The sequence below is a fragment of the Genypterus blacodes genome, unplaced genomic scaffold (genome assembly GCF_046128005.1).
Source record: "Genypterus blacodes isolate CSIRO-AG114 ecotype Tasmania unplaced genomic scaffold, CSIRO-AGI_Gbla_v1 ptg000047l_1, whole genome shotgun sequence".
NCBI classification, from domain to species: Eukaryota; Metazoa; Chordata; class Actinopteri; order Ophidiiformes; family Ophidiidae; genus Genypterus; species Genypterus blacodes.
The window spans coordinates 90,001-112,500 of record NW_027466860.1 but is presented as its reverse complement, the minus strand read 5'-3'; the positions used below and the strand labels follow the sequence as shown (position 1 = coordinate 112,500).

The window sequence follows — 22,500 nt, the reverse complement described above, 5'->3', positions numbered from 1 at the left end:
AGCTCCATTGAGGAGCCTGCAGTCTCTGAGGAGAAGCCAACCGGCGCCAAGGCACTTCACACGGGAGCATCCGCCATTCTCCGTGAAAAGGAGGAGGAGGAGGCTCCAGCAGCCGAGCGCCGGCCATCTGTGGGCAGGGATGTGTGTGTGTGTGTGTCTGTATGCCCCAGCTGTTGGGTTTTAATATCATGGATGAAGAGCAGACACACCAACAATCCCAATCAAAGCTTCCTCTCCAGTCTCAAGCTGCTCTGTTTTCTGACCTGCCTCATGTTTTTATGTTTGATAACTCAAATCAATTATTAAAGAAAAGATGAAAACCAGAGCAGCTCCATATCAGAAACATTCACCTGCTCTGCTCACAACAAAACACTCCAGCTGGAACAATGAAGAGAGCCAGACCTGGAGCAGCTGCGCCCTCTAGTGGACGATGCAGGTCAACACACTCAGAGGAATGAAGAAAGGAATCAAGAATCACAATCAGAATCTTTTTATTTGCCAATTAAGTTTGCACTTAAGAGGGCTGTAGACTTTTTAAATAAAGAAAATGCCATAATATATTATAGATATAAGGGCCTTTATAAGAGATTAGAGCCTGAGGAAGATTACAGAAAGGCTGAAGGGACCAACTTCCATTTTAAAGCAAGTGTCTTCACCAAAATTGCATTGAGAATTGGATCAATTCTAATTTTAATACACATTTAGATTGTAACTCTGGATTGTTTCATAAACTCACACAAACAGAAGCTTTAAGCTGAAGTGAGGATTTATTGGGTCGACTCTTTGATTGTACATTTACATCTACGTTCAAACTTGTGCGTTTCCAATTCTTTGGGACTGAGACGGATCAGCAGACACACAAACGCTGGCAGACCACCGTCCTCACCTGAGGACGACGGGACTAAGCAAAGCTGGTCTACTGTCTAAGTGCTTGTTCTGTTTGTCCTGGACACTAAAAGGTTCAGAGCATTCAAAAAGGGACAAACGAACACATTAAGTACTTTATGTTGGTCTAATCAGGACCGGGTCCAGTTCTGGTGCTGCTGGTTTACTGGGCGATGCCGATGACGCCGCAGGCCAGGCGGCTGCCGGCGTTCCCGGTCTTCAGACTCTCTTCGTTACCGCCTTTTCCCAGGTCGTCGGCTTTCTCGTGGATCTAAGGGCGGGTCAGAGGTGAAAGGTCAGGGTCATTCTTCATCATGAGGAGTTCAGACCCAGACTGAGGTGTGATGTTTCCTCACCACCATGGTTCTGCCGATGATGGAGTTGGGCCCGGCCAGGGTGATGACCTTGTCTGTGATGTCGATTTTGGCGACATTGTCTGCTCCGGCCGTCACGTTCCCCAGGTCGCCAACGTGCCTGTGTGTGTCCAGGAACAGGGTTAACCCTTAAACCGCCAGAGAACGTCCACAGAAACGTCGCCGGGTTTTGCAGGCCGACATTTCATCACACAGGAAAACTAAACTAACAGCTCTGAGGAAACCACACTTTAACCAAATACAGAACAGAAAAAGGTTGAAGGGAAGTTTAACCCTTTAGATGCTTGAGACGTTTCTGTCACCAAATCAAGGGTCGATGACCAATCCAGATATTTAGCAAAACCATAGATTTACTGTGTTAAGTAAACAAACGCACTCCTGTGTTTCCTACATTCCACTTTGGCAGTCAACATGACGATGAAGCCGGTTACCCAGCATGCCTTTCCTCACCTGTCTGCATCTTTAGGCCCAGCGTGAGTCTTACTGAAGGGGTTGAAGTGTGGTCCTGCACTTATGCACCCTGATAAAACAAACAGCAGCTGCGTCAGAGTGTGTGTGTGTGTGTGTGTGTGTGTGTGTGTGTGTGTGTGTGTGGATGAGGATTAACACACACACCGACCCCCTGCTCACCGTTTGTGTTGTCCCCAAAGACGTGGACGTGGAAGCCGTGCTCTCCTGGAGCCAAGCCTGAGATCTCTCCTGAGAGTTTGACAGGGGACGAGTCGGTCTGAGACAAGGACACAAAGGAGGCTGTCAGGGCCACGTGGAAAGCAAGGACACACAGAGAGAGACACACACACACACAGACAGACAGAGACACACACAGACAGACAGAGACACACACAGGGAGACACACGCTGAACACGCAGTGACTCAGCAGAAACAGCCTGGTCTGATTTTATCTGACGCAGCATTAATTCTGACTGTTTTGCAGTAAACACACGTTTATTTTTTTATATTTAAAGCTGAATCGTTGATCGGTTTCCTGATTTAGATTCACACCAGTTTACAGATTAAAGACGTGACGTCACTAACGTTTTATGCAACAGGCGCTTTTACGCACTGAGTCGATCATTAACCACAGAACGTGAAGGACCAAACATGTACAAAGGTTGAGGCGTCACAGAGAAAAACGGCGCACCAACTTCTCACTGCGCAAACTAAAGCAGAATAAAGAGAATAAATCTTCTACTTTGACTAAACTGCGTGTTGTTTTATAACATGCTAGCTACTTTGGCTAATTGGCACAGCGGACGTACGCGCGCGGCCGCGGGCACAAGTTCAACGCCAACTTGCGCATTTCAGCCCGAGTCAGACGAGTTACCGTGACGCGCAGAGACTCGCAGCCTGAAGACTCGACCGCTGCTCAAACACACCGAGTTAAGTCACCGACTCGTTCATTGAATGGGGACGTTAGCTTAGCAAAGCTAGCTGGCGCTGCCGCTCCCTGCTTGGTTTACGCGGTGCTCCTGTGCGAAGTGCTAAGCTAACAGCTCCGTGTTACCTCCTGCTGGAAGAAGACGGTCCCGATGGTCTCCCCGGCTCCCTTCAGCACACACACGGCCTTCATCACCATCTTAGCAGAGCTCTGACAGCAGTGAAGTCAAGGTTCTGCTCCTGCTGAACACAAGCTGGATGAAGTCTCGGTGGGCGGGCCTAGGGTGCGGCGGACCAATCAGTGGTGACGACGAGTGCAAACACGAGCTCTGATTGGCTGTTGTGTGGGAGCGTCTTCAGTGACGAGCGGACCTGAAAAGATGATCAAACAGATCGAGCCACAGTATAAACATGTAAACTAGACTTTACTACAATGAATCATTAAGAACAGCTTTGGCTCAACATAAGAAGCCTCTGATGGGCAATTTTATTTCTTTTAAAGTGAACATTCATGTGAACAAGTGAGGAATCATTGGTCAGATTTTTAACATGTTTGGAGAAGACAAGAGTGTATCGACTTAACATGTTAGTGAGGTCAACCAAACCAGACGCGCGCGTGTGTGTGTGTGTGTGTGCGCGTGCGCGTGTGCGTGCGCCAGATGCTCTCTGCAGATACACACATATTCACATGTTCTCTTATCACACAGTGCTGAGGTCTGTTGGGGCGTGAGCAGGATGAACACATGACACCAGACTGTTGGTTGCTTGTTTGGACAGAACAACAAGAACAACAAGTGTGAATCTGTCCAGCTGGAGCTGAGGTGGCATTAGTCTAAGTGGAAACCTCTGCGCAGGTCAATCTAGTAAACAAAATTTAAACAGGCACTTTGATTTTGGTACAAAAATAGTTTATTAAAAACAATTTCCTATGGCTGAAATATTGAAGATTTTATATCCATGTCTTTTTAACAACTCATAGAAACATCTGTCAACGTTCAGACCACGAGGAGTTAAAAACCTTAAAGCAAAGGGCCTCCTTCCATTTCTATTTTCTTTCTCTGGTAAACAACAAACGGGTCATAAACAACAATAATCATTACATCTTGGAGTCTTCGGTGACAGGAGCGTATTTACAGCCGTGTCCAAATCAACACTTTACAGTTCATCACTTCAGTTGAAAAGTATTCAAGCACCAGTGAGGCCGTGTGGAGTCCAAGCTTCAGATATGAAAACCCGTCAGCTGACTGCAGTCTTCGGTTCAGTCTGCACCGTTTGTAAGCTGCGTATCAAAAATAATGAGCTTTGAGTTCCAGCTGAGGTGAGTTGGAACGGAAGATACTCAAAGCCAGGACGCACAGGCTTCATGTGTTCTGACCCTTCAGTCCTCTGGGTGCTCATGTGAGGTCCAGACGCTCAGAGAGCCCACTGATGGTTTCAAAGGGAGTCCTCTCTGTTGTTTCCTGACACATGGACACCTGGAACACAAACCCAAACTAACACACCCGTGCTCAACTGAGTCCAACATTCATCTACCTAGTTTGCCCACGAGCCCCAGTGAGCTTAGTGTGAGTGTAGCGCGTGTGTGTGTGTGCGTGTGCGTGTGCGTGTGTGTGCGCGTGTGTGTGTGCGTGTGCGTGTCTAGCGTGTGAGACACCTGCTGAGCTTCAGGCCCACACATGTTTGCGTGTGGATCACTTCAGCCTTTTGGACCAAAATAACACGGGCTTCCACCTGAAGTCATATCTCCACTTCCTAAATGAAACAAAGGAGGAAAGGAACAGAAAGCAGCTTCTTCTCTTTCTATCGGTCAGATTCTAAATGTGCCGATGGTTTGGATTCACCCGACGTCTGAGATTATAAACATGTAGTCGTGTGTAAGAATGCCTTTGCTTTAGAACATCGGGGTCAAATGAGCGGAACAAGTTCATTTCCTAACCCGTCTTCCTTTCTGGTTTGGTTTGGAAGCTTCTCTGTCCCCAGTTAGACACAGAGGAGTGTGAGAAACAGCTGAGCTTCTAATCCCCGTGTTTTCCTTCAGGATCCTGCGAGTCTCAATCTGGGATCAACATGAATCCAAGAGGACCAGAACAGAACCAGAGGGGGCGAGGGCTTCAGTGTCTGACATGTTACTGTTTAAAGGAAAAAGCTTTCAAGTGGACATTTAGCTTCCTCCTGCCTCCTGACCAGGAAAACAAAACTGCCATCAGAAATATGGAGCTAAAGACACAAAGGGCGACCTCATGTTGACCTCAGCTGAGCACCAACACACACACACACACACACAAGCACACACACAGAGACTTGTTTAGGTGCGTCCAGGTGTTTGAGGACAGTTCAGATGGTTCTGTTCTGAAGGTTCTGGCTCTGAGGTTCTCTCAGCTCAGTCTTAAGCGGCTCGGGTTCCAGGCTTCTGTAGTGAATATTGTCTCAGTCTGCGGCTGAAGGAGCAGGGACTCAGCTTATGATGCCGCTTCCTGTGTGGCGTCTGTGGCGTCTGTGGCGTCGCTCTGAGCGGGGAGCGGGGCCTCGGCGGGGGCCGGGGCCTCGGCAGGGGCCGGGGCCTCGGCGGGGGCTGGCTCAGCGGAGGAGGCGGGGCTTTCCTTGGGGGGTGACGGTAAAGGTTCTGATTGGGCCTTGGGCTCAGAAGGCGCCGCGCTGGCTTCTGCGGTCACAGCCGGAGGTTTCTCTGAGCCGTCAGACGGCCTCAGCTTGTCCATGTTCTCCAGCTCGGCCAGTCGGTCGTCTCTGTCCCAACGCGTCGTCCGTTCTCGCCTTTCCGATCGCCGCGGTCTGTCCCCGTCTTTGACCTCGGCTGCTCTCGCTCTCTCTCCGTCTTTGACCTCGGCTGCTCTCGCTCTCTCCCCGTCTTTGACCTCGGCTGCTCTCGCTCTGTCTCGGCTCCCTCCCTCTCCCCGCCCTCTCTCTCCTGACTCCGCCCTCCCTCGCTCCTTCTCCCCGTCCTCACCCTTCCCTCGCTCCCTGTCGCCGTCCACGCTGCTTCGTCTGTCTCTCCAGTCCCGCCTGTCTCTGTCTCTGTCTCTGTCCCTGTCTCTCTCACGGTCCCGGTCTCTGTCTCTGTCCCGGTCCCTGTCTCTCTCCCATCCTCCTGCTCGGTGATCGCCCCCATCTTCTTGCCAGCCTCCGACCCGGTCCCTTCCGTCTGCTCTGTCTCCTCCTCCTGCCCTCCCTGTGTCTCCAAACGGACGTCTCCCTCCTCCAAACCCTCGATCTCTCTCTCTATCCCTGTCTCTGTCCCAGTCTCTGTCTCTCTCCGGCTCTCGGTCTCTGAATGCTGGTCTGTCCCCCCTGAACGGTCTGCTGTCCGTCTCTTCTGGGCCGTCCATTCCCCGAGGCCCCCCTGGCCTGATGAAAGGGGGCGGGGGGCCTTGGGGAGGAGGGGCGTGGCCGTGTGGAGGGAAAGGAGCTCTTATGTTGTGATGAGGGGGCAAACCAAAGCCTCCTGGAGGCGGGGGGGCTTCGTGGGGCATCCTCTGAGGGAGGGGCCCCCTGTGCAGCATCTGGGGGGGCATGGGGGGCATGTTGGGGTGAGGGGGCCTTGGTCCGTGCGGAGGAGGGAAACGCTGCATGTGGGGCGGCGGAGGAACCGGAGGACGCTGGAGAGGGATGATGCCCGGCCGGGCGCCGAGGAGACCACCAGAGGGGGGCTGGAGGGTTCCTGGAGGACCACCAGGGGGGACAGAGACCTGGGGACCTGAGGAGGGACAAGCACAGCACAAGGTCAACAAACTGTCAGGCAGAGACAGAGACAGAGAGACAGAGACAGAGACAGAGACAGAGAGACAGAGACACAGAGAGAGAGAGAGAGAGAGAGGAGAGAGAGAGAGAGAGAGAGAGAGAGACAGAGAGAGAGACAGAGAGAGAGACAGAGAGAGAGAGAGAGAGAGAGAGAGACACAGAGAGAGAGAGAGAGAGAGAGAGAGACAGAGAGAGACAGATGGACAGAGAGAGAGGGACACAGACAGAGAGAGAGAGAGAGACAGAGACAGAGACAGAGAGGGAGAGAGACAGAGAGAGAGACAGAGAGAGAGAGAGAGAGAGACAGAGAGAGACAGAGACAGAGACAGAGAGAGAGACAGAGACAGAGACAGAGAGAGAGAGAGAGAGAGAGAGAGAGAGAGAGAGAGAGAGAGAGAGAGAGAGAGAGAGAGAGAGAGAGAGAGAGAGAGAGAGAGAGAGAGAGAGAGAGAGAGAGAGAGAGAGAGAGAGAGACTGACCCATCGGCCCCATCTGGCTGCTGTAGAGGTTTGGGCCCTCAGGTCCCTCATCTTGGTTTCTGTTGCCCAGACCTGCTGGGTCCATAGAGGGGTCACCTGGTCCTTTAGAGGGAGGGGGGGGGCCCAGAGGCATCGTACCTGGGGGAGGGAAACCTGGGAGGGGAGAGAAGAAGAAGAGGAGGAGGAGGAGGGGTGAGTGTGTGGGGACAAAGTGATGACCTCGCACTGTGAAAGAAAGGATGCAGGTCTGAGGGTTGGTGTAAGCTGAGGGGGCGGAGCTACCTGGAGGCATCTGCATGGGGTTGAATCCAGGCCTCATGAAGGGAGGGAGGGGGACGCCGGGGGGGAAGGAGGGCGGGGGCATGCCTATGGGCCCGGGGAAGACCGGAGGCTGCAGAGAACCAACGCCAACCACAGACTGCTGCTGCTGCAGGGAGGGAGCCTGAAGGTCACAGGGTCGCACAGGAAACAGCTGTTTGTTAGAATGACAGTGAATGCATCATCAAAACATCTGAAGACACTAAAGGTTCATTTCAGCTGCGTCTCAGACTGTGACGAGGCTGTTTATCCTACTGGCTCTCTATCAAGTGTTCAGACCCTCAGGGGGTCAAAGGTCAGCTGCTCTGACACCATGCTGCCTCCTGACACATCTCCATGATTTACATCCAAACTGGGTCTGGTATTCAGTCAGAGGATCCTGGTGAACTTCTCTTCTTGTACCTGTGCAGGGGGCGGAGCCGCGGCCGCCACGGCAACCATCTGCACCTCCTCCGGCTGCTGCGGCTCTGAGCGACCGTTGTGAGCGACTTCCTCTGGATTCATGAGGCTCCGAGTGAGCGTCCAGTCTGCACACACACACACACACACACACACACACACACACACACAGCAGAGTCACAGAGGGGCCCAACACACACACACACACACACACACACACACACACACACACACACACACACACACACACACACACACACACACACACACACACACACACACACACACACACACACACACACACACACACACACACACACGCACACACACACAGTGTTGTTACCTGGAGACAGGGTGTCAGCATCCAGCACTCCTCCTTCTCTGAGCTCCTCCAGCTGCTCCTCTCTGACCTTTGACCAGGGGACGTACGTGACCCCCAGCTCCACGTCCCAGTACTGTTTAAGCTCCGCCTTTATGCCCTTATTCAGAGCCCAGGCAATCTGAGGAGAGAGTGTGAGGCGGTTACACACGGCGGTGTCTCTGCTCTCTGATGTGCAGCAGAGTTCTGACCCTCGCTCACCTTGATGGCCTTCTGGTTGACCTTGAACGTCCCTCTGCTGAGCTTCTGCAGCGCTCTGAAGGCGTCCTGCCGGTGCACCATGACGATGTAGGCGCAGCCGCGAGGAGGGATCATCTGGAGCGGAGGAGAGGAAGGTGTCAGGTCAGAGGGTCTCATGTGATCAGCTGATTGATCATCAATGCTCTAACAGCCTCACTCACATTGATGGAGTCGATCTGTCCAAACTCTTCCAGTAAACAGGCCACGTCCTGCTGCTGCGTCCTCTTGTCCAGCTGTCCCACCCACAGAGTAGTGCTGCAAACTGAGACACGACAGACAGACAGCATGAACACGAGGAGGCAAAGATAAAGTGTCAGCTCAAACACCCGGAGGAGGAAGAGGAGGAGGACTCACTGCTGAGCGTCTCGTTCTTCAGCAGAGGGAGGCCTTTCTGACGCCGCTCCCGCTCTTTCTCTCGCTCCCGCCGCTCCAGCGAGCGGGCGCGTGGCGAGTGATGGCGTCGGTCTCTGGAGCGCGAGCGTGAGCGCCTGTGCCTGGAGCGCCGCGTACGGGAGTTAGACCTCGACCTCCTGCGCTTTGGCGACCTGGGGACAGACGGCATCGTGACTCAGTGTGAGCGACGTGTGGACGGCGTGCCAGCGTGTCAGACTGCAGTGCCACGTGTCCGAGTGTTTACCTGGAGCCGGAGTGCGACCTGCGGGCGTGTCTCACATCCTTCAGGGAGGAGCGCTCCATCTCCACAGACAGGTCCTGACAGGAGACAAACAGGATGTGATAACGATGTCACCGCCCAACCGGCCCAGCACACGCATGCTGCTCCTTCATACCTCCACCAAGGCCTCCTGCCTCTTTACCAGGATGACTTGGAAAGCAGCAGACCGTCTGTCATCATTCTATCTGGGCACGCCAATATAGGCCACGCCCATTTGGCTTTAATTGGCTGGCTACGTCAGGTGGGCGTGGCTTCTTCTCTAAAGAGGGGCGGTAACTTTACCGTGACTAAACTGAAACATCACCTGAGCCGTCTGATCAACGACCTGGAGACGGGCTGTGCTTGGCGGGCCTTGGCGGAGGTATGAGCATCATATCTGGTGTGTATTGTGTGACTCCTCCCTGACTCCTCCCTCCTTACCGGCTGCTGCTGCTGCTGGGCTGCGTTGTGGGGGGGGAACCCCAGCGGGAAGCCGGCGGGGGAGGGGAGGGGCTGGCCGGGGTGAGGAAGGCCCATAGGAGGCATCATCATCATCGCCTGACCTGGCAGCATCCCAAAGGCCTGCAGCTGCCCGTTAGGAGGGGGAGGAGCCTGAGGCAGAGAGACAGACAGAGTTCACCCACACACACACGACTGAAACAAGCATTACATCATCAAGAATCACTCAGCAGAGGTGAGTGTGTGAGCGTGTGTGGAGAGATGGAACAGAGAGAACATGAGGCTGTGTGTGTGTGTGTGTGTGTGTGTGTGTGTGTGTGTGTGTGTACCTGCTGTGAGGGATCCTGTGACAGGTTCATGTTCATCATCTGTGGGTTAAAGTGCTCCATGTGCTGGGAGAAGACTGGAGGCTGCTGCTGCATACTGAGGAGACACACACACACACACACACACACACACACACACACACACACACACACCCACACACACACACACACACACACACACACACACACACACAGAGTCAGGTCTATGTTGTTGTCGGTGTGTGTGTGTGTGTGTGTGTGTGTGTGTGTTCTTACACAGGCGGCTGTGATGAAGTCTCTTCCTTCTTCGTCTCCTCTGCTCCTTCTGGTTCATCATCGTAGTCGAAACGATCCAGTAAGTTCTAGCAGGGGACAATCCACAGCATGAGCAAACCCTCCAGGCATGGTGCTGCGTGTGTGCGTGTGCGTGTGCGTGATGCTGCTAGCTCCCCACCTTATCAAAGGTGGTCTTCTGCAGGGCGGGCAGGGGGGCCAGGCTCAGGGCCGGCACCATGTTCTGCACCTGGGGCTGAGCCTGATGGGCGGGCGGCTGAGTGTGGCTCTCTGGCTTCCCCGGCTGCTGCTGGAAGTTCTGGAGCATCTGCTGAAGCTGAGAGGTGGAGGCGATTAGAGACGGGGCAGGAAACGCGTGGAAGCTCAGGAGAGCAGAAGAAGAAGAAGAAGAAGAAGAAGAAGAAGAAGACACGCACCTGCTGCCCCTGTGACGTCTGGAAGAGCTGAGCCACGGCGGCGAAGGCGTCTGAGCTTTGCAGCGGGGGAGCCGAGGTCATGGTGGAGTTTGCGATCACAGGCTCCTTGGCTGGAGACGGAGGAGAACCTGAAGGAGAGCGGCGGCTTTAGAGACGACACACGTCCAAACATCTCACAATAATCAAGAGATTGATCCATAAACCAAACCCATGAGCACACACATTTGTCCATACACACACACACCTGTCTCGTCGGTGCCTGTGAAGGCTCCCGAGGCACTGCTGGAGCCGGCTGCCATGTCCAGGAGGGGCTGGATGATCTCGATCTTAAACACGCCGTTCTTCTGCCACAGGTTCAACACCCGCACGATCTTACTCTGCTCAGGAGGAAGGAGAAGAGCGTCACTCAGCTGAGACCTCCTCTGTGTGACTCCTTCACTCCTGACTGAACTCTTTCTACTCACCCGGTCCTCCAGGGGGCACAGGCAGAGGTTCTCAAAGGTCCCTGTGATGTTTTTGGTGAACCTGGGGCCAAACACGTCCTTGTCCGACCCAAACTGGTGTCTGGACTGCCTGACGATAGAATCCACCACATACAGGCCGGCCACCTTGTACTCAGGCTTACACTGCAGAGGAGGAGAGGAGCGACTCGGTCAACCAGACGGCTCAACAACACGCTCAGGAGAGAGGAGGCTGGACTCTGACTCTGACTTACCTTTTTGATAAACTTCTCCACTATTTGTACAACATGCTTGTAGAGCTGAAAGGAAAAAGAGTCCAAGTTGTTGTAAAATCAAACGCAGGCTCAAAAGCTGAGGAAGAGACTCTTTAAGAGCAGAGATGCTGTGTGTGTGTGTGTGTGTGTGTGGGTCAGGCTTACTTTCATAGCTTTGATAGCCGATTTGGTGATGGAGATCATCTTGGCCCGAGAGATCGGAGGCCTGGAGTCCATCAGTGAGAATAACTACAGACAGTGAGGTCACAGTTAGAGTCACGACACAAAACAACAGATCTGACACACACACACACACACACACACACGTTTATGAGTCCATCTTCTCCTCTCAGATGTTTGTTTGCAGGCACACAAGCAGAACAGTGACACACATAGACGCTCCTCCTCCTGTTTCCACATGTGAACCTAAAGGCCTCCATCACAGCCGGGACACAGTTTCCTTTCACTTCTCTGAATGTTATGGTCGTTGTTAAACCATATAAGTGACTTAAAGTCGGTTGTAGACGTTTCACTGGACGCCTGACTACATTGATCCATTCACCTGAACAACGATCAGCTGGTCTCACCTGTATGGAGTCTGTGTGTGTGTGTGTGAGAAGTCATAATTGATATTAACCGGTGTTAAAGGAAACTACATAATGTTTCCTGTAAAGAAATCAAAGGTAATGTATGTAAACACTTCCCAGGCTCCTCCTCCGTGTGTTGGAGGCTGCTGATTGGTTACTTTACTCATTCAAAACTGTTTCAGCAGCTTAACGCACATGTAAACAGAAGTGAATACAAGTCTGCTCTCTTCTGTGTGGACATGGATTCATTCATCTGACTAACTCTCATCTAGAGGACACATCTGCTGCTGATGTGCACAGAGAAACAACACAAATGTTACAAGACTAATGTGTACTAAAGACACTTTCAGGTATAAAAGTTTAATAAAGTGAGTATGGAGACCAAAGTGACTCAGAATGCCTCGACTGAATAACAAACAAACAAGCAGCAGCGTGTTTGTGTTGTTAAACCATCAGCTGATATGAAACTATTCACCTGAACGCACTTATATCCAATAATATCACGTATGGTGCGTTCACGTGTCCACTAGAAGAGGCTGAGGCTCGTTACGGGCCTGAGCAACAGCTCGGCCGGGCAGCTTTGTCTCTGTTCCCGCTGCTGGTGATGCCGGAGCCATTAGTCGGTCTGCGGCTCTCCCGTTAACTCACAGCCGCGCCAAATGCCGGGCTGGCGGTGTTAGCTTGATGCTGCCAGTGGCAACAATATCCACATCATCAGCTAAGCTACATGAAGCTACGTTACCCGGCACACCGCGGGAAGCTACAGCGCCGCTACTCCTGCCGCTTCTTTCGGGAATATATGGAGTTAGAAGGAAGCAGTGCGGGAGGGACGCTAGCTGCGGTTACACCCGGACAGGCCCGGTGCTTTGAGCGGACAGGCCCGGTGCTCCGGTGCTCGGCCTGCTCGCCCGGCCCCGGTGCAGTTAAACGCCGTGAGCCAGCACCGCCAGGCTCGGTGGGTTCAGGCTCCTCTGCGAGCCCGGGAGGCGGCTTACCTCGTGGTTAAAGGCGTTGACGGCATCCATGATTGCCCGACGCTGCGAGTCCGTCCCTAAACAGCCAACTCCGCGGTCAAGGCGGCGTTTATTCCGGGCAGGGCTGGTACAACATGTCCGCTCCCACAGCTAACCACAGCTAGCCTAGCATCGGTAGCTCTCCGCACACGGGTCAGCGGGTACCGCGCAAAGCAGCATGGGATTGAATTCTGTTATTCTGAAATTGCCCACTGGGTGACGCTGTTGTATCTTCCGTTTTCCGTTTTGTTTATACGTTTAACTTGTGTTATGTTTATGTGATGTAAGAAAGAATATTAAAGTCAAGACGAATATCTCTGATATATATTTAAAATTCACCTCAACACAATTAATGTCTTTTATGAAGGATAGTTTTTGCTCCGCAGACTGTTACTTCCTGTCTCTTTATGTTTATAAACAGACTAAACTGACATTAAAGATTCAAGAGTGTATTGTCATTTGCACAGAAAAACACAGGTTAATACTGTAGTTAATACTGTAGTCACACAGGCATGACGTCTATAGGCCTTTAGTTAACACTGTATATTGGCACAATGCTTAGTAGTAGTAATATTACACCTGTGACCATCAATGGGGTGACTGTGGACTCTGTGCAGGTATACAAATACCTGGGAGTCCATTTGGACAACAAACTGGACTGGTCTAAGAACGCTGAGGCTGTTTACAAGAAGGGACAGAGTCGACTCTACTTCCTGAGGAGGCTTCGATCCTTCAATGTCTGTCACACCATGCTGAGGATGTTCTACCAGTCTGTGGTTGCCAGTGCCATCTTCTTTGCGGCCGTGTGCTGGGGCAGTAGGGCGAGGTCAGCTGACGCCAACAGGATCAACAAAATCGTCAGGAAGGCTGACTCCGTCCTGGGGACTGAACTGGATTCGTTGGAGCGTGTGTCAGAGAGGAGAATGCTGCGCAAGCTTCGGAGAATCATGAACAATGACTCTCCCCCTCTCCACCAGGTGCTGGCCTCAGGTAAGAGCACCTTCAGTAACAGACTCATTCCCCCCAGGTGAACTACTGAGCGCCATAGGAAATCCTTTCTCCCTGTGGCCATTGGACTCTTTAATAAAGCTACCTCGGGTCGTGGTGGGACGGCGGGGACATAGGGATCTGAGCCCCCCCCCCCCCCCCCAACCTGCTTCACTGTCACTTATAGTATATTGCACTAAACGTTGCTGTATGTCACATACACACACCTGTATGCTGTAGTTGTAGATTGTCATTACTCATACCTCAGTCAGATGCACATTGCACTGCACTTCCTTATGTACTTATGCTGTCATGTACTGTTCCCCCCATTGTATGAACTTCGTACCCACCTTATTGTTTGTACTTATCTTGTACTTATTATCTACTTGCATTCTTGCGTGTGTGTGTGTGTGTGTGTATGTGTATGTATGTGTGTGTGTGTGACACTGCACTGCACATGACTTGCAGGCGCTGGCCTGTGTGGTCGTGCAGTATGACGTCATTCCAATAGATGGCGCCATACGCACACTTAAGCTTGCTGTCTGCTTCTCTGTCTGGTTTCGCGGCTCGGTCCAGTGGGTGAGACTGAACTGTGAGGCTCCATCCAGGAATCACACAAGAACAGTGCACAATATCATGCAATCTAACGTTATTAAACCATAAAGTATAAAGCATAAAGACCCCAATGTGCCCACCGAGCTGAAACAACACCTGTCTGACACAAACTACAGGGGAAACAAATCAATAAGCTTTATAAAAGTAGTGTTTGTATCAGTTTGTGTTGTGTTGGTGTTATAATATTGCCAGTTGTTGTTTTGTGAACACACTTGATGCTTCAGACAATATTTATGAGAAGAATGTCATAAAAGTGGGTCATAAAAACTTGAACAGAAGCCAAATTCAGGCTGTAATAGATCTGAGTGCCCCGCCCCCCTGCAGGTGTCCTCTTTAGATTAATGAACGCCAGGCTAATTAGGTCAATCAACACCTCAGCGAGCAGAGCGAGATGATCCTTTGTCCTCTGAGGCTCAGGACGGTTCCGGTCCTGACCCCAGGTTCAGCCACAAACAAGAGAAGAAGAAGAAGAAGAAAGAACATCAACAAGGAGAATCACAATAAAGAATGTTTACAATTGGATCAAAATGTTTTTTCCACATTATCGATGAGTTACAGTCAGATAACAAAGCGTCCATCTCAGTGTTCTGCAGGTTCATTACGCTCGTTTTACGCACAAAGCGCCCGGATGCTGAAGAAACGGAACCAAACAGGAATGATGCTGAGAGAGGAGATGATGTTTCTAAATGATTAAACTAACAGCATCAGTTATGTTCTGTTCCATCATGAGGTGAATTCCTTTGTTCGCCGCCCTGAAGCTTCTGTGAGCACTGAGCGACACGGCGCGCCGGGCGGAGTTAGTTGGCCCCCTTGTTCTCCCGTGTGCCCCGCCCGCCGGCGCTGATTGGATTGGAGCTCATCCAGACCAACACCACCAAGTATGGGATGCCTGTGTGTGTGTGTGTGTGTGTGTGTGTGAGTGTGAAGCCACGCCCACCCAGATGACCGGGAAAGTCGCTTCAAACTGAGCAGCACGCCGTCTCCACACTGACTATCTATCAGGAGCCGATCGCGCTTGGAGGAGGAATGCTGAGCGCGTCTCTGAGTGACCGACACACTTGCAGACGGAGTGAGACAGATTGCGTCAGTTGTGTGTTTAAGGTGACACACTGGGTGTCATCTGCGCCGGGACGGAGGCAGGAGGTGCTGAGTGCGCTGGATGCTGCGGGCGAACAGGTGGCGCAGGCTCCGGGTCGCTTGGTCTGTGTTTGGGACGGAGAGCGGACACACACACACGCTCACACACACGCACTCACACACTCTTCCCTGGACCCTGAGCGCTCCGGTGTGTTATGCCGGTGGCTGACAGCGACATGGTGGCGGAACACAGCCAGGGTAAGAGCCCCCAGCGCGGCGGCAGCGAGGGCGCGCCCCCCGCCTCCCTCAGCAGCCCCGCCGCGGACATCCTCAAGAACTTCTACCACACCAAGCGGGTCGGGAACTACCTGATCGGGAGGAAACTCGGCGAGGGTTCGTTCGCTAAAGTGAGAGAAGGACTCCACGCTATGACCGGAGAGAAGGTAAGAGACTTTAAAGGCATGATGTCATTTATAACAGACTCAGAATAAGGAGATGTGTCTGATTCTTCTTGTATTTCTGGGCTCTATTCCCCGCTGACGTCACATTGAGGGGGTTAAATGTCGCTCCAGCTGTTCACATTCCTGCAGACATGAGGAAAGTTCTCACATGTCTTCAGATGTGGATGTATTTTTACATCTTCTCGTGTTTAGAGAGAGAGAGAGAGAGAGAGAGAGAGAGTGGAGCTCACAGCTGTCGCTCCGCTGCTTTGAGGCACAGCGGGGCGCGTTCCAAACCAAACCAACCCGGGCACAGTGTTGACTTGTTAGCTGTGTGAATGCAAAGGAAACACGGACGTGTCTGTGTGTGTGTCCTCTTCACGTGTGTGTGCCGTGTAGGCGCTTTGTCTCCTCTCCGGTGATCTCACCGCTGAGCTCAGAGCGCACAGCCTCATATGAAATGAGCCTCTGACCAATGAGCAACAGAGCCATTAAGACTCAGCCAGCGGGGATTGAGGGGGACACTGGTTGCCTTTGTCTCCTCTCTCCTCTCCTCTCCTCTCTCCTTCGCTCCTCTCTCCTCCTCTCTCCTCTTTGTTGGCTCACTCAGTATATTTGCATAGTGGGAAAACAGGCTCCTGTTCTCTGTTTGTGTTTCTGCATGTGTGTGTGTGTATGTGTGTGTGTGTGTGTGTGTGTGTGTGTGTGTGTGTGTGTGTGTGTGTAACGACATATGTTTGCCAGTCAAATCCACATATTTAGCAAATGAGCCGATGATCTCATCTCCTCCTCTCTAGAGCTACAGAAAGGAGGAGAGAAGAGTCTTCCTCACCTCCTCCTCTCCTCTTCCTCGCTCACTCACTCCCTCTCTTTGTTGAGGATGATGCAAACCCTGGCAATCACACAACCACAAACACACCACATGCTCCATCTCTCTCTCTCTCTCTCTCTCTCTCTCTCTCTCTCCCCCCCCCTCTCTCTTTGTGAGTGGATTCAAGCAGCAGTGTAGTCGGGGGCGATGAAGCTCAAATGCCTTTAGAAGAATCCTCAGAAAGGTAGTGTGTGTGTGTGTGTGTGTGTGTGTGCAGTGAGGTCATATGGACGTGTTTTCATGCCTGTAACCCACTTTCCCCTCTGTTGCCCCCCCCCCCCCCCATGTTCTGTCTGATAAACAACTGAATCCCCCAGAAGCCCCCTGGCTGGGTGAACCCCTCCCCCACCCCCAGCAGAGCCCCCACCCCCACCCCACCCCCTCTCCTCATGCATCCCTGCCTACTGTAAAGACAGTGCCACACACACACACACACACACACACTCTCACCCCTTCTCTTATCCATATTGCCTGCAGTAAACACAACCGTATATTACTCGGACACACACACACACACACACACACACACACACACACACACACACACACACACACACACACACACACACACAGAAGCACTATTAATTAGCCCGGTGCTAAAAGGTTTTAGAGGTGAATCAATTATGAGAGATGAAAGGACGAATAGGAATAAAGGACAGACAGAAGGACACACACACACACACACACACACACACACACACACACACACACACACACACAGTCCATTAATGAATATGGTGATCCTCTGACACGTCCCTCACGTCTGCGGCTCCTTGAGATGATTTGCAGAGGACGGCGGCCGTGCTCTTGAACCGCGTCTAGACAGGAACCAAGGAGACGAGGACAGAGGAGACGAGGATCAGACTGAATGTAATGAGTGTGTGTGTGGGGAGGGGGGGGGGGGATTAGATTTAGATTAGACTTGTACAGTGAATCTGCAGACTTCTACTCCATTGAGTCAAAGAGTGCAGACACACACACACACACACACACACACACACACACACACACACACACACACACACCGCTTCTGCCTCGGTGTTATTTGTACATCTGTCACCGTCCCTCAAGTGTGTTTGTCTTCAAGTGCTTCAAGTGTGTGTGCATGTGTGTGTGTGTGTGTGTGTGTGTGTGTGTGTGTGTTTGGGGGGTATTAACACTTGGTCCATTTGGCCTCAGCCCCCCCCCCCTCACAGCAGATACAGTAACATTTGCCTTTTCCCCCAGTTTATGATGGTCCAGTACCCCCTCACACACACACACACACACACACACACAGACACACACACACCCCTCCCCCCGTAGCCTCAGGGACCCACACACCCAGGGTCGCCCCACACTGGCAGCAGCTGTGAGTGAGAGGTCAGTGTGAAGTTACACACACATCCTGCAACTCCCTGCTCACCTGTTACACTGCAGCCGCTCTCTAACACGCCGGGCTGCTACACGCCGGGCTGCTACACGCCGGGCTGCTACACGCCGGGCTGCTACACGCCAGTCTGCTACACGCCCCATCCTGTCTCACACACTCAAACGTCTCCTAACGCGTCTCCTCCTCTTCCCTCAAACCCTGCAGGTGGCGGTGAAAGTGATTGACAAGCGTAAAGCCAAGAAGGACTCGTACGTGACCAAGAACCTGCGGCGTGAAGGCCACATCCAGCAGATGATCCGCCACCCCAACATCACACAGCTGCTGGACATCCTGGAGACGGACAACAGCTACTACCTGGTGATGGAGCTCTGCCCCGGAGGAAACCTCATGAACCGCATCTACGACAAGAAGAGGCTGGACGAGAGGGAGACGCAGAAGTACATCAGGCAGCTGGTGCTCGCTGTGGAGCACCTGCACAGGGCCGGCGTGGTGCACAGGTACGGGACAGACACACACACACACACACACACACACACACACCTGCAGAACCTGATTGTCCGGGGTAAGTTCTGATATTTGCCATCATAGCTCTATGATCTCTGTCTTCCTCATAGTGGAGCTTAAGCCTTTGTTGTGTTTGTTGCTTTTAATCCACAATAACGTGACTTAGTGTCTGTTTATGTTGTGAGGCCGTGAGAAAGAGATTTACTAAGAATTATAGAATCATCAAACCTGACATTTGAACTCTTCAGCTGTAGTAAAACACAAACGTGTTCCGTCTCTCCTCTGTGTGTGAGCACACACACTGAGGCTGAGCACACACACAATAGAGCCTGAGAATCAGCCGGGGTGACCCACATAGGGGTCCGTCTGTACATCAGGGGTCTGATTCAACGCTGGTTGGGGGGGGGGGGGGGTACCCGCTGATCTCACTGTGTATAGTTCCATTGTTTGCCTTGATAGGTTATCTAATGTACTCACACACACACACACACACACACACACACTGTGCAGGCGCTGACTGGTGGTTGGTCTCTTTGTCTCGCAGGGATCTGAAGATTGAGAACCTTCTGCTGGACGAGCAGGACAACATCAAGCTGATCGGTGAGTCAGATCAGCTGCTCTCTGTTTGTTCTGCTGCGTGTGTGAGACATCCAGACCTGTCTCACACCCAGACCTGTCTCACCTCCCGCCTCTCCTGTCTCTCAGATTTCGGCCTGAGTAACTGCGCGGGTATCCTGGGTTACTCCGACCCGTTCAGCACTCAGTGTGGCAGCCCGGCCTACGCCGCCCCGGAGCTTCTGTCCAGGAAGAAGTACGGCCCCAAGGTGGACGTGTGGTCCATGTGAGTGAGGACGGGACAGGACGGGAGGGGACATGAGGCTGTGTGTGTCATGTTCCTGAGCTCATACCTGTGTGTGTGTGTGTGTGTGGCTCCCTTCAGAGGCGTGAACATGTACGCCATGCTGACAGGAACTCTCCCGTTCACCGTGGAGCCGTTCAGCCTGCGAGCGCTGCACCAGAAGATGGTGGACAAGGAGATGAACCCTCTGCCCCCCTCGCTCTGCACAGGTAGGCCCCCACCGCCACGCCCACTGAGGGAGCACAGAGCAGGGAGCGCCTCAGGGGGGAACAGAGTGTGCTGGCTGCTCGCCAGAGGAGTACATTTGATTGGCAGTTACAATTATAGAAGCAAAACCTGAAGCTCTGCCAATGCAAATCTATAGACGACGCAAAGAACGGAGCGTTCCTGAAGAGAAGCTTCTGTTCTCCCTACATGAACCTCAGCTCTGAGTCCTCACACACACCACAGCCTCACACACACCAGAGTCCTCACACACCAGAGCCTCACACACAGAGCCTCACACACCACAGCCTCAAACACACCAGAGTCCTCACACACCAGAGCCTCACACACCAGAGCCTCACACACCAGAGCCTCACACACCAGAGCCTCACACACCAGAGCCTCACACACACCAGAGTCCTCACACACCAGAGCCTCACACACACCAGAGTCCTCACACACACCAGAGCCTCACACACACCAGAGCCTCACACACACCAGAGCCTCACACACCAGAGCCTCACACACACCAGAGCCTCACACACACCAGAGCCTCACACCCTGACTCGTTCCACATGAGGAACACGGCTGTGACCTCACTTGACCCCACTTACCTGAGAGGAAACATCAGTGCCATCATCATAAAGATGAGAATGAGAGTGCGGCCAAACTCCTGTCACTCAGAGAGAGGCGCCGACAAATCATGTTCATGGTGTGAGTGCCTCCTCCAAGGTGGCACGGCTGATTGTTCTGCTAATGAACGAACCATCCTGAGAGAGAAGCTGGGGAGTTACTGCTGCCATCAAGCACAAACACAGAACAGGACACACACAGGACACACACAAACACACAGGACACACACACACACACACACACACAAGTCGAGTGTGAAACTTTAAACACAGCAGAGTTTCGTCTTCATGTACAGATAAGAATCCTCTTAGACTCCTGATGTAAGTGAGACTATAAGAGGAGCTTAGAGCTTAGAAACCTCCTGCTAATGTGAGGAGACAGGAGAGGAGGTCTGTGTGTGTGTGTGTGTGTGTGTGTGTGTGCGTGCGTGCGTCTTAGTCATGTGTGTGCATGTGTGACAGTTTAATGAGGTAATGATGACAGATGAATACATGTGTTTCTGACAAAAAGACCTGAACGTCTCTGTCTCTGTCTCTGTCTCTGTCTCTGTCTCTCTCTCTGTCTCTGTCTCTGTCTCTCTCTCTCTCCCTGTCTCTCTCTCTGTCTCAGCTGCCATCTGCCTGCTGAAGAAGCTTCTGGAGCCTGATCCTAACAAACGGCCCAACATCCACCAGGTGATGGCCGACTCCTGGCTGCAGCTGGCCAACAAGAACACGGGGGCGCCGTACCTCAACCGGTGAGCACACACACACACACACACACACACACACACACACACACACACACACACACACACACACACACACACACACACACACACCGAGCGCACACACACGTGCCACACACACACACATAATTTGACAGGTATGTAAACATAAATAGTTTCTTATTCTTGTTATTAAACTTTATGTTCATATTTGTGTAGATTATTCAATTTGAACTTTTATTTATAATAATTACATTTCAATCTTACAGAGCGGTTCATGTCGAACACTTGGGTGAAATAAAAAAAATATAATTCTTTTTTTATATAATATGTGTGAAAATCAAAATAATGAGATTTAAAAACGTACGTTCATGAATATTGGTCTGATCCCGTCTCCACAGGTCCTCTCAGTGTCTCTGTCTTCCCTTCTGAAGCTTTAACGTCTCCGTCTCTCCGTCTCTCCGTCCCTGCAGGATCCACATTGAGGAGATCAACCACACGGTGCTGCTGCACATGACAGAGAAGATGGGCTACAAACACAGCGAGGTGCTGAGCGCCGTGCTCACCAACCGCGCCTGCCACACCCTGGGTGTCTACTTCCTCCTCAACAAGAAGATGAAGAGGCTCTCCAAGGAGTACCGGGTAAGGGGATCCCACCCGACTCCACACCGGGCAGAGAGCCGTGTGTGTGTGTGTGTGTGTGTGTGTGAGCCTGACCCTGAGCTTCACCGTGTGTTTCAGGAGATGCAGTTCCAGGAGAAGAAGACGGAGAAGAATGAATACTTCCAGACGCAGTGGAGGAAACACGTGGACAAGCTGACCATCCCCCCCAAGCAGACCCCCGTCTACCTGGCTGTGAGCAAAGGGCCCAGCAAGGAGAAGAAGCAGCGCACAGGTGAGGAAGCACCATGAGCTGGGACTCCTCCCTGACTCCTCCCTGACTCCTCACAGGCCTCAGTAACCTCTCATTACCTCTGCTCCCTCACACAGGGTAGGTTAAGAGACGCCTCAGCCTCACTCTTAGATAGCTCTCCTGTCATCCATCAGCCATCATCATCATCCACCTGAGGGGAAACAGCCTGGAGCGCCCAGCCGTCACTCAAACTCTTTATCATTACTCATTTCTTCCATTTGTCTGATTTTAAAATCCTTAAACTTTAAGTGAAGAAGTTTAAGGATCTGGGCTTTGATAACACAAACTAACATTCATTCAATTCATAAACATTAGACTTCATCTGAGTGAGACTGAAGAGGAAGAGGAACTGAATGTTATGGAATTGAATTTCTCCCCAGCTGTGATTGATCAAGCAGCTCCTGATCTTAACTTCTACTAACTTTCTTTATGAACACATGAACCTAACGTCTTCCTCACTAACATGCTGGGTTCTCACCTCATTGAGATGTGTGTGTGTGTGTGTGTGTGTGTGTGTGTGTGTGGTGGACTGAGGGTGGGGTTGATTGATGAGTGTGTCAGCGGTATTGGATCGACCTCACCGACCTCATTACAGCACAGCTTACAGGTGACACATAAGCCCCGCCCCCTAATGTACAGGCTGGAATGAAAGCCCATAGGCGAGACACAGA

General features: G+C 52.0%; 3 protein-coding genes across 5 annotated transcripts in view; 1 reads left to right on the top strand and 2 right to left on the bottom strand.

The window, feature by feature from the left end:
- Positions 1-474: 474 nt before the first annotated feature.
- On the bottom strand, positions 475-2,924 carry sod1 (superoxide dismutase 1, soluble). The gene is made up of 5 exons (XM_076149677.1): positions 2,764-2,924; positions 1,890-1,986; positions 1,710-1,779; positions 1,242-1,359; positions 475-1,156 (listed from the first exon to the last, which is right to left on the bottom strand). Exons 1-5 carry the CDS (start codon positions 2,833-2,835, stop codon positions 1,049-1,051), a joined length of 465 nt encoding a protein of 154 aa, XP_076005792.1. The 5' UTR covers positions 2,836-2,924; the 3' UTR covers positions 475-1,048.
- A 688-nt stretch (positions 2,925-3,612) lies between these two features.
- scaf4a (SR-related CTD-associated factor 4a) lies at positions 3,613-12,813 on the bottom strand. 3 transcript variants are annotated; one of them, XM_076149675.1, is made up of 20 exons: positions 12,631-12,813; positions 11,214-11,297; positions 11,049-11,093; positions 10,798-10,959; positions 10,578-10,710; positions 10,334-10,461; positions 10,078-10,233; positions 9,900-9,985; positions 9,648-9,741; positions 9,301-9,471; positions 8,845-8,918; positions 8,562-8,752; positions 8,369-8,469; positions 8,169-8,282; positions 7,932-8,088; positions 7,592-7,716; positions 7,154-7,343; positions 6,872-7,024; positions 5,510-6,348; positions 3,613-5,476 (listed from the first exon to the last, which is right to left on the bottom strand). In XM_076149675.1, the coding sequence occupies exons 1-20, from the start codon at positions 12,658-12,660 to the stop codon at positions 5,096-5,098; spliced, it is 3,414 nt and encodes a 1,137-aa protein (XP_076005790.1). In that variant the 5' UTR covers positions 12,661-12,813; the 3' UTR covers positions 3,613-5,095. The 3 variants fall into 3 exon arrangements, with proteins under 3 accessions (XP_076005790.1, XP_076005788.1, XP_076005789.1); XM_076149673.1 differs by having other exon boundaries at positions 3,613-6,348; XM_076149674.1 differs by having other exon boundaries at positions 3,613-6,348; positions 7,154-7,313.
- A 2,449-nt stretch (positions 12,814-15,262) lies between these two features.
- hunk (hormonally up-regulated Neu-associated kinase) overlaps positions 15,263-22,500 on the top strand; it is a 9,798-nt gene continuing 2,560 nt past the window's right edge. The window contains exons 1-8 of the mRNA XM_076149689.1: positions 15,263-15,770; positions 18,215-18,507; positions 19,059-19,114; positions 19,220-19,355; positions 19,455-19,582; positions 20,820-20,946; positions 21,390-21,558; positions 21,658-21,811. Coding sequence (XP_076005804.1) covers positions 15,543-15,770; positions 18,215-18,507; positions 19,059-19,114; positions 19,220-19,355; positions 19,455-19,582; positions 20,820-20,946; positions 21,390-21,558; positions 21,658-21,811 — 1,291 coding nt within the window. The 5' untranslated portion in view covers positions 15,263-15,542. The remainder of the gene's footprint in view (positions 15,771-18,214; positions 18,508-19,058; positions 19,115-19,219; positions 19,356-19,454; positions 19,583-20,819; positions 20,947-21,389; positions 21,559-21,657; positions 21,812-22,500) is intronic.

Excerpts from the sequence above, each read along its gene's own strand:
- sod1 (XM_076149677.1), bottom strand. The coding sequence starts at position 2,835 with ATGGTGATGAAGGCCGTGTGTGTGCTGAAGGGAGCCGGGGAGACCATC. Across the intron at positions 1,360-1,709 it reads GGGCCTAAAGATGCAGACAG|GCACGTTGGCGACCTGGGGA; the intron begins GTGAGGAAAGGC and ends GGACACACACAG. Across the intron at positions 1,157-1,241 it reads TCATCGGCAGAACCATGGTG|ATCCACGAGAAAGCCGACGA; the intron begins GTGAGGAAACAT and ends ACCCGCCCTTAG.
- scaf4a (XM_076149673.1), bottom strand. The coding sequence starts at position 12,660 with ATGGATGCCGTCAACGCCTTTAACCACGAG. Across the intron at positions 9,472-9,647 it reads CACAGGATCCCTCACAGCAG|GCTCCTCCCCCTCCTAACGG; the intron begins GTACACACACAC and ends TCTCTGCCTCAG. Across the intron at positions 6,349-6,871 it reads CAGCCAGATGGGGCCGATGG|GTCCCCAGGTCTCTGTCCCC; the intron begins GTCAGTCTCTCT and ends GTCCCTCCTCAG.